Raw genomic sequence first — 11,442 nt, 5'->3', positions numbered from 1 at the left:
AATAATAATAATAATAGCAGTAATAATGATAATAGTAATAATAATAATAATATCAATACCAATAAGAGCAATAAAATAGTAAATAAATAGATTAAGTTAATTGCAATATGCTACCAGCATCTAATGAGAAGAAAGGAAGTGGAAAAAAATTATTTCAATTTTAATCAAAAAATTTGTCAAAAAGTACATGTACATGTAGCTACAATTATTCTACAGCTTTGTATCTTTTGTGGCCTCAAATTTTGGCGATTTGACATATGGAATTTCATTAAAAAGATCATCATTAAAATTTTCGTGAATCAGCCAAGACATGAAATTATTAACATTATAGCTAGATGTGATTTCGGATATGGGTATTTAAAATCAAGAAAAATTAGAAAAATTGACCAAAAAATTGGATCACACATGTACATCCATACATACTAACACAACTTGCTACAAAACATGTACTCTCCCTCTCTCTCTTACTTGCTATATCCAGTTTATATTCAGTATCTTCTTGAGTATTTTCAAATTGTTGCAGCTGCTGAGCTGAAGGGGTAGAGGGAGAGAGAGAGGTCCTTGTGTTGTTGTTGATGTCTTCATAATTTCCGGAGTAGTAGCGAACATCTCTGTCTCTATCTTCTTTTAGTTTTGATATGATTGAACTGATGTCTTGAGAAAAGGATTGATTGGCAGAGATAAATTCTATGAGAGAGAGAGAGAGAGAGAATTACTTGACACAGAATTAAAATAGACAATTACACATGCACGCTTGAACTGATTCTGATTAAAATTGAATTTTTAAAGTTACTCAAAATTGGGTCAAAGTCCCTGTACTATAGGGTCGTGGGATAAATTTTGCCAAATTAAAACAAAAAGGAGAGATTTCTCCATTTTTATAATTTTTCCTGATGCATATACATGTTCTTATGTTGCGTAGAAAGTTTGAGCTGATTCCAATCAAATTTGGATTTTTTTACGAATTTTTAAAGTTACTCTAAAATCGGGTTAAAGTCCCCATATTTCACCAAAAATGAAAAGGTGAGATTTATCCACTTTTATAACTTTTCCTGATGCATATACATGTTCTTATGTTGCATAGAAAGTTTGAGCTGATTCAAATCAAATTTGAATTTTTTACGAATTTTTAAAGTTACTCCAAAATCAGGTTAAAGTCCCTGTACTATAGTACAGGGTCACAAGCCAAATTTTGCCAAAAATGAAAAGGAGAGATTTCTCTACTTTTATAATTTTTCCTAATACATATACATGTTCTTATGTTGTGTAGAAAGTTTGAGTCAATTCCGGCTAAAAATGGATTTTTTATGAATTTTTAAAGTTACTCAAAAATCAAGAAAAAGTGAAATTCCCCAGAAACTTAAAAGGAGCTTCATATACACACTATACTACAATTATGCACTAATACACTACCATACTACACTAATGACATATACTCCAATACTTACGTGTATTGTCTAGTGTAGAGTAGAGGGTCCTAGCCACAGCTAGTCTGACATTAGGTACCACATCATTTGATAGTGTCAGTAATGAGGGGAGGCACTCACTGCCAAATAAGGAATAGGATATCAGTCTTTTATGAAAGAACAGCTCACACTGTTTCACATACCTAAATATAATAAATAAATAAATAAGTAAATGAATAAATAAATAAATGAATAAATAAATGAATAAATAAATGAAGTATTTATTACTATTATGTAAAATAGGAGGTTTTTTGATAATGTTATTTTTCTGACATTGGCCAATTTTAACAAATAGCCGTAACTTGAAAAATTGAAGTCGGAATCAGCTCAAACTTTCAACACAGCATAAGGACATCAATATGTAAAATTGAGGTTGATTACTGAAACTACAATATAAGTACATTAATGGACACACACTCACAGTATGTATGTACAGTATGTACGTGTATCAGGAAATGTAATATCAATTTGGATGTATTTTTGAAATCAAAGCTACAATCATGATTTATTGTAAATAGTATAAATTGACCACACAAAATAACGAAACACATCAAAGAAGAGTCATCAAATGAATAATTAATCCAGTGAAATGTGTGGGACTGCTATATACTGATGACATCTGATACAACTTGAACTTCCTCTGGGAAAATTAGTAACTATTTCATGTCATTTGTAACCATGTTCCTGTACATGTGTATACTAGTATATACAGTATGTACTGGGGGAATAATGGAGGGAATTAACTTTGGGGTTTTGGTATCATAACTATAAATTTGCTACTTTTCATTCAATATACATATGTACTGATACTGACAACAATATAAGTGGGTTCTTTCGAGGGTTGCAAATTTTGCAGATTCCTTCCTGATTTATGAAAATAAAATCCGCAAAAACCAATTTAATATGGTACTACATAGCACGTGGTAGAATTCATAAAATTAAAATCAGCAGATTAGAATTTTAGTAAATTTTATGAAATCAGCAATATACATTTGCTACTCCCTCCCAATACACTGATAATATGTACATTTATATTAACAATAGCATAAGTACATGTACCTTGTATTGTGCTCATAACACATTGTTTGTTAGTTTATTTAATGTACAGTAGGTGGGGCATAGGAATATCTACTGATGATGGACCCACGATGCTATCATACAATAAATGAGCTATTTAACGCAACCCAATGAACTGGGAAAGGTTATAGGTCTTGATATTTGTCTTCTGTAGACTTGTCAAAATTTTTGGAAGGACTGCATTCGTGTGGTCCCAATATTTGAAAATTAACATACATACAACTACACATACAAGGGTTCTGGTTCACATACAAATTCTAAAAGTGGGGGAGGGGCTCATTTTGGAAACCTTGCATGCATAACTTTGATAAAGAAATTAATATGTTAATCAGTTATGCTAATTGGTTAAATTTCGGCAAAAATAGCTCCAAAATTTTTTTATTTTTACATATACATGTACTTATGTTGTGTAGAAAGTTTGAGCTGATTCCGATCAAAATTGGTTTTTTAATAAATTTACAATACTGCAATATCTAGTCATGTGACTTACATTAATCTGAGTAGCCATCTCTCACTGGTAGCAAATGATGTTCTTAATTGAGTCAATATCAATGAACATGTGGTTGGACTGGACTGACTGAACTTGTGTAATAATGAACCAATCTAGAGGAGGAGGAGAGAGAGGGAGAGGGAGAGGGAGAGAGAGGGGGGGGGGAGAGATGAAAGACGGTTAAAGGAAGTAAAAGATTAGGTACATAATATAAACAAAGATATACAGTACATGTACATGTAGTTTAATAGTAAATAGAATTAAATAATAAAAATACCTTCAGAATAATGGCTACAATATATTATTAACAATCATTAATGTACATGTACATAGTAATGCAAAATCACCAAAATTAATTTTAAAAATACATGTAGCAGCAAAATAGCCAAAATAAAGTGTTGTCAAATTAAAGACACTATCATACGGTAATTTTTACATGTACATGTATAACCATTAACTTCCATACTTCTGTGTATGTACATGTACATGAATAATACAAAAATAAATAAAATAAATAAAATAATGATAATAAGAGTAACCAATAGAGGGATGGATGCACTAACCAGTCTGGAGGCGGAGTCTCTTATCTGAGCTACTTTATCATGTCCCAGTCTAATAGCCACTGGCACTATGAACTGCTCAACAAATGAACAATCAAATAATTCACTTAATAACATCAACTGTCTGTAGAGGAGGGGGAGAGAGAGAGAGGGAGGGGAAAGAGAGGTAAAATGAAGAGACATGTAAAGCATTGATTGTGCACTATGGCAGGAAATACATATATAAACCTGTCACAGTGTCATATCATTTATGATATAATTATAAATAACAAATGCTTTAACATAAAAGCACTTGATTCATTAAGTTAATGTGGCCATTAATTGGATATACAGCTGTCAATGAGCCTTAGGCCTTTTCACACGTTCTCACTAGTAGCTGAATCATGTATCAATTTGCGCCATTGTTGCTGTTTACATTGATCTCACTGCATACCGTACTAACGGGTTATTAAGCGTAGGCGCTTATGCAGAAAATGACAAAAAATGGGCACTTAATAATGACTCAGTGCTTATTAAATACAGTAGGTGTGGTTTACAATAATAATTAATTAATCACTTTACTGGCTTTACAATGGCGGGTGGTAAAGAATACTCTTTCATTGTCTTTTGACAGTCTGGCTAATAAGAACTAGGCGCTTAACAACAAAGGACGCTTAATAACCCGTTAGTACGGTAATTTCCCAAAAATGTGACGACTGGTAAAGTGAGAGTGATGGGCATTAATGAGCATTACTTTTGCCAGTGTGAAAAGGTCTTTAAAGTGATTCAGCAGATATGAAGTGCTATTGAATAACTGTTAGTGTGAAATAATATTACTAGGAACTGCTTCACACATCAACACTGTTAGATGGTAAATAATAATAAACAAATAAATAGTTATTAATTAATTGATGTGGTTTAATGATAGTATCTAGCTATTAAAAAGAGCAGACAAATAATATTTTGCTTGGGCAGTTTTTGATCATCTTTGACAGAATGGGGGATTATTATAAATCTGAAGCAAAGTTTGGCTGTTAATGCAGGACTGCTGATCAATAAAGAGCCATTAAAAGAATGTGTTTCTGTATCTATTGGTGTGGCTACTACAGAACCTTGACTTTTGTATACATATAGTGATGATACATCCATTGGACTGGAATGAAGCAACATGATTTGAATGGAAGGTAGCAAACAGCATTACATAAAATAGAGGAAGAGAAGGACAGTAAATAAGAGCAGTCAAGTTCTACTGTAAATTGTATATATATTGTATTGAATATTATCACAATTACCGTATTATACTGGTTTATTTTTGCAAATTTGTGTTTGTTGTTCAATTGCTAAAAGAATAATCTCTTCTCTTTTAGTCAATGCATTGAGTATTTGCTCTCTATTGAGAGACATCAATTATCTTGTAATTATTATTCTACCATGCCAAATTTTAATTGACCAATCAGATTGCAGAATACCAGATTTTGTGTCGCTTGGTTAAAAAATGTCATAGAAACCGATACAACCAACTTCTACCGTGATAATAATTATTTAAAAAAAACAACTACCAGCTGCTGATAATAAGACCACAGTTGACATACATACAACATATCTAACAGGCTAGGCCAGTAAAGAATCTAGCAAGCTTGACAAATGGACTAATAAAGGCATAACACAGTGCCAAGCGTTGAGTATCCCCTGGAGGTTTGCAATAGATTTAGAAACCTGGTATTCTGCAATCTGATTGGTCAATTAAATTTTGGCATGGTAATAATAATTACAAGATGATAGATGTCTCTCAACAATGGAGAGCAAGTATTGGACTGTGGAACTACTGTCAAGCTACCTCCAGTATACCAGCTATTGGCCGCCACTCTCACTCATTCAAAGCTGCAGTAGACAGCAAGTCAGGCAGTACTACATCAGGAGAGAAGACATCTAAACTGACAGCAGCTGTGTTTCTTACTATTGCTTTCCTCCTCCTCCTCTTTCACTCTCTCTCTTTATTAAGACACATCTTGATGATTCCTCCAACAAGTAAACAACAATTGCAACTTTGTACTTGTATATTTACTGGTATTTTATTATTAGGTAACTGCTACAAAATACAATGTACTACTGGTGTTACTGTTACTGATACGAATTACCTCCAGTCAGTAGTCTTACCTGGAGGCAGCAGTTCTAACCTGATTTACAATGATCTCTATTTGATTGTTTGTCTACGTATGCTCCTCCTCTTATCAGGAGATGTTGAACTCAATCCTGGTCCTATGATTGATGATCAACCTGATATTTTCCTATTACTTCAATGGCTTGAACCACTTGTTGACTGGCAACCATTTGGTATTCTCTTACCTGGAATAACACAATGGACTATTAAAGCAATTGAACAGCTAGAAGCTAAGCATCAAAAACTAGCTTTATTTACAAAATGGCTGAATACAGATCCTACAGCAACATGGAGAGATGTACTCAATGCATTGACTGAAAGAGAAGAGATCAATAAGTATTTATTACAAACTATTAATGATCAGTTACAAGTACATCAATGTACAGGAGGTATGATCATGTCTTCATTCTATATTGATAATTATATTAAATGTATAATAGGTAATACTGATGCTCCTACTAGTACTGTACCAGTAGTATCTACTGTATCATCATCAGTTTCTGTAATTAATAAACCTGTTACTAGTACTACATCAGGTAAACATACACTTAATACAACACTCATTAACTGATACACTACTGCAGGTAATCCAAAGGATATATTAAGAACTCATTCTGATACATTAGTTCATGCCATTAGTGTGAATCTATACAATGTAACTGATGCACTGTATGCTAAAGAACTGATACCACAACAAACTAAAGAGGAGATGCATGTATTAGGAGTAACTAATAATGAGAAATCTAGTAAACTTGTGAATGTCATTGAGCAACAGTTGGAATCCTCTCTTAATCCAAAGCAGTATCTTATTGATATATGTCATGTGTTAAAAAACCAACAACATCGTACACTAACAGATATTGCTACCTCTATATTACACCAGTTAGGTGAGTGTGTGTGTGTGTACATTATCAGTGATCAATATAGTGTCATTATATCTCAATACATTAGGTCAGTCTATACCTGATAATGTCAGTTCACATACTGTACTACCATCACCAGTTAATGATATATCCAATACACCAGTTACTAATATAAGAGGTAATAAATTATTTAATGTGTATACATTGTTTTTTGTATCTTGATCAATTTTGAATGAATGTTAATGTATCAGATAAAACATACAGAAGGAAATAATTCAACAATTCAAATAATGTAATGCTCCTTTGTAGTTAGAGTGTAATCCTTTGTAATCTAGAGTGTGTATGTGTGTGTAGCATATTATAGCCAAGGAATACTATGTACTCTTGATACTGTATACCGGGCTATTTTCGTAGTGAAAATTTTTTTTAAAGATTTCACAGAATAAACTTTCATGAATAGCTTGCATACTGCACCACATGGCAATTTAATTTTTGGGACGAAGCAAAAACGAGAAATTTGCAAAAATATTTTAACACAAAAATAAACCGGTATACAGTATTATCTCAATACATTAGATCCTTCAGTACCTAATGATAGTAATGGAGCTGCTGTGAGTGCTACACAAAGAGAGGAAATAATGTTTAACACACAAGAAGATGAAGAACAAGTTTCACATTCACTGATAGAACTTCACAAGGCATTCGCTAGTTTAATGATGGAGGTACAAACAGCATTTGATGAGAGAGTAGCCTCAAATCCTAAGGTACTCATTAATCTAACAAGATGGATTGAGGCATACATGAACTGGAGTGATAAGCTAACAAATGCATCATTAAATGGAACCTTCGAAATTATTCATCCGTTTTATGATTTTATTGATTGCAGTCTGATAGTGGACATGAGTGAAGTCTTTCTGCAGGATTTTAAAAATATTGTGAGTGAATTACAAAATTACAAGAAAAAAGCTGATAAACTTCGATCTTCAGCTCAAGTAAAACATCTTCATGACTCATTACAAACAATATTTGAAGGACATATACCAGATACATCAAATATGCCAGTAATTTTAGTGAAGCTTCGTAATCCATGGGGTGGAAACAACATCAAAGGACTCTCTCTACTGATCCACAACTTACTTCCAGTTGGACACCAGCAGTCAATAATGAAATATATTACAATCCTTTCTGGATCTGTTATTGTCAAATATTCTGTATATGGCTCTTCAGCTGATAGTCTAATAGAATATACTGGAGGAAAGGAACAGTTTATGCGTCTCATTGGTATATTTAGTTTATACATCAATGGTCATCCTGTCCTTATAGAAGATGAGAATATGAACTTCACCTTTGAACTAGCTCTCCTTGAGGCAGTCACAGCTGGTAATAATGAAGCAGTAGAGTTTCTTCTTCAACTAGAAACTGTTAATATTGATCATACTAATGAAGAAGGCAAGACAGCACTAATGTTAGCTTGTGAAAGAGGACATGAGGACATTGTACACAGTTTACTGTCTGCTGGAGCTAATGTTAACATTCAGGACAATAAAGGATGGACTACACTAATGATGGCAAGTAAACATAATCACATTTCAATCATTCACATGTTACTACAAGCTAATGCTAATCCTCACCTGAAGACATCAAGTGGATCAAAAGTTGATCCTAATGTTCAAAACAAAGATGGTGTTACTGCTTTGATGCTTGCCAGTGCTAATGGACATTATGAAGTAGTTAAGTTATTATTGGAATGGGAAGCTGATCCAAATATTAATTCTAACAAAGGCAACACTGCATTATCTCTTTCAAAGACATCTGAAATATCTGCGTTGATAGATGGTTGTATGTATAAGAAAGGAAACATAAAATTAGAGGAAGATGATTCATCAGTGTCTCTACAAATAGCAGTACCCAGTTTGTATCACATAACATCAGATATTAGTAGAGGAAGTTCATTAGGATCTGAAAGAACAGTATCAAGTGGGTATCTTACAGCATCAAACATTAGTAGTCCAATAAGTTCATTTGAATCTCCAGAAACAGAATCCTTTAGGTGTCATACAACATCAAATATTAGTAGTAAAAGAAGTTCATCAACATCATCATATAGTAGTGCAATAAGCTCATCAACATCTGATTCTGAAAGAGCAGAATCCACTAGGCATCAGACAGCATCAGATACAAAAAGCACTTCAGAATCTGAAAGAGTGGAATCCAGTGGGTATGGTACAGCATCAAGCATTAGTAGTACAAGGAATTCACCTATACAACCTCAACTTTAGATTTGGCAAAAGGACTTAAAGATACAAAAGAAAGTTTGTTTGATATACATTTAGATTGAAGTACATGTAGATTGTTATTCGTTACTAAACATTACTTACATGTAAAGTGTGACAGTTGACAATATGTAATTTTGCTGCTAAAAATTAAATCGTCATTTTCATAGCATGATACCTTCACATGCGCCAGTCAAAGTGTCATTGGAGGTAAGGTACATCTATTGCAGTGTTCTTGCTAGCTTTATTTAGCAGGAGATCCCCCTGGGATTAGTTTTCCTTACCTGGCTGAGTCAAAATTTTTAAATTTCTCCTCCCACTTATACACTGTACCTTACAAAATAACTCTAGCAATATTAATAAAATTTATGTTTGTAGTAAAGTTGGCTAATGTATTTATATACATGTAAGTCTTTTGGTCAAGTTTAAAATCATAATTTTCAAAGTAGCACACAGCACATTTACTTTAAGGCATGGTCACATTAATTATTAAGTTCTTGCTCATCCCCCTTGGATCATATTTTCATAGCGCACTAGCAGTACTGATATTTGTATAATGGATTCATTAATGTACAGTGTACATTAATGGGTGAAGCCCCTACAGGTCAATTTGATTTGCATGTAGCATCCAGTGGATATCAGACAGGATCAAATAGTATGAGAAGTATTAGTTCCACATTATCTTTAGATTCAGTAAAAAAAGATTCCAAAGATAAGACATTGAAGCAGTAGATGTTCAGTACATTAATTTTAGTTTATAGCAATTAACAAAATACATGTGCATTTTTGGTGCACAAAATTTCAAAATGTCAATTCGCTAGCATTTCTTTGTCTGTCTGTCATTACTATAACATACATGTAACATACATTTTATTTTTCCAAATTTATTTCACAATGTTATTATTTTACTAAGCGTGCTGTTTAATTCTATTTTTAAATGGAACGTAGCCTGACCAATGAAATTCCCCCTCAAAAAAATACCTTCAAAATAAGACGCACAGTATAAAGAAGAGGATGTACATGTACATGTACACTTACTCGGCCAGTGAGTCCCTGTATCTCCAGTTCTTCTCATTCTCAGTGTCCAGGATCCCATTTAATATAGAGGGGAAGTTCTCCTTTCTAACATCAGAGGGTAGCATCTACATGTACACATACATGTATAATGATAAATAATATATTAATGATGGAAAATATTAATATAATACGTTTTAAAAGATATATATGTACATGTTATTAGTTTATTATTTTTAACAACCTGGGGGCGTAGCCCCCCAGGTTGTTCCTATAATTGATTTCACCATCGGCTATCTATATATATTTATTTATTTATTTATTTGTATGTCCACACTTACATTTCTTCTATACACGTTGTATTGGAGAAATAACAAGCCTTAGCAACCACCCGCCCACGCTCCTTTACGTGAGTGGGTGTGGTCACGGCAAACAAAATGGCGGCTTACACATGGGACAAAGTTAAGCATAGAGATACTGTCTAAAGACTTCTCTAGAAGCATTAGAAGGTAGAGAGAACCTCTATAAGTCTTAATAATGACCAAGTTGTACTTGCAAGGTGGTGAAATCAATTATAGGAATATTTTTTACCCTGTTACGCTTGTTAATTGGCACATACATGTAACATGTACATGCACGTGATATAGTACATCTTGTACATGTATGTGTACTCCCATCTCTCATTTATATAATTCAATTTGTCTATAAATGCAGTCAGTGTAATGTACATGTACACGTAAATGTACATATTAGTGTACATGTACATGTACCTCAAAGAACTCCGATAGATGAGCCAGTACTCCAGTCTTCACATCATCAAGGTCCTTTGTAGCATACTCATTCACTACAGACAACAGATCAGAGACTGTTCTATTGGACCCTAACATCTGAGCTATCTCATGGATACTGTGAGCTAGGACCCGCCTGATCTTCCACTGGAGGGAGGGAGAGGGAGAGAAATCATTAACAAGGAAAATGTAGGACATGTACTATATAGAAGAAAATTTTGGAGGTAGTTAAATTTGGCAAATTTGGCATTTCGATAGCCATTTGCCAAAATAAAAATCCGCCATTTTGAGCCATTATACACATGCTCAATGGCACATGGCTTTTTTTAGCTTCAAAATAGTAGAATTGAATTCACATTTAAGATTTTGTTGAATTTTTAAAGCACATTGTCTCTACAAATTTAACAAAGTCTTAAATGCAACTGCAATGCTTGAAAATCATAAAAATGGTCGCCATTTTGAAAAATCAACCTCAATCTTACATATAGGCTACCACCTATATAATATTCTACTGTTTTGGAACAAAAATAGTCTTCTTCAGTATATATCCATTATACATATACATTACATGTACATATAGTATATCAGAATCAATAATGTGCTACCTGCATGTCAGTGGAGAGTATATCAAAGGTTGGTTTAAGTAGTGACCAGTGGTTGGGTCCCAGGGTTTGTAGTACTGCAGGGAATGAGAAGGCACAGTAGAGGGGGAGGTCCACATCAACACTCTGGGTCTTGTTCAGGTCCACCATACCTAGGTACATCTCTATC

General features: G+C 33.4%; 2 protein-coding genes across 2 annotated transcripts in view; both read right to left on the bottom strand.

The window, feature by feature from the left end:
- LOC105312582 (serine/threonine-protein phosphatase 4 regulatory subunit 1-like) overlaps nucleotides 1-11,442 on the bottom strand; it is a 25,258-nt gene that overhangs the window by 3,056 nt on the left and 10,760 nt on the right. The gene's annotated exons all lie outside the window — the stretch shown is intronic.
- Nucleotides 49-11,436, bottom strand: LOC109581600 (serine/threonine-protein phosphatase 4 regulatory subunit 1-like). The gene is made up of 8 exons (XM_019995861.1): nucleotides 11,277-11,436; nucleotides 10,654-10,818; nucleotides 9,908-10,011; nucleotides 3,597-3,717; nucleotides 3,034-3,146; nucleotides 1,449-1,609; nucleotides 469-687; nucleotides 49-120 (listed from the first exon to the last, which is right to left on the bottom strand). The coding sequence occupies exons 1-8, from the start codon at nucleotides 11,433-11,435 to the stop codon at nucleotides 92-94; spliced, it is 1,071 nt and encodes a 356-aa protein (XP_019851420.1). The 5' UTR covers nucleotide 11,436; the 3' UTR covers nucleotides 49-91.

This window comes from Amphimedon queenslandica, unplaced genomic scaffold, assembly GCF_000090795.2.
Source record: "Amphimedon queenslandica unplaced genomic scaffold, v1.1 AMPQUscaffold_13430, whole genome shotgun sequence".
Taxonomy (NCBI): Eukaryota; Metazoa; Porifera; class Demospongiae; order Haplosclerida; family Niphatidae; genus Amphimedon; species Amphimedon queenslandica.
Note: the sequence above shows the minus strand (reverse complement) of the source record. Positions and strands in the feature narration are given on the sequence as shown.

What these genes read in the sequence shown, in the direction of transcription:
- LOC109581600 (XM_019995861.1), bottom strand. Translation starts at nt 11,435, where the DNA reads ATGTACCTAGGTATGGTGGACCTGAACAAGACCCAGAGTGTTGATGTG. An exon ending in TACTCTCCACTGACATGCAG is followed by an intron (nt 10,819 to 11,276) that starts GTAGCACATTAT and finishes CCCTCCCTCCAG; the next exon opens with TGGAAGATCAGGCGGGTCCT. An exon ending in GAGACTCCGCCTCCAGACTG is followed by an intron (nt 3,147 to 3,596) that starts GTTAGTGCATCC and finishes CTCCTCCTCTAG; the next exon opens with ATTGGTTCATTATTACACAA.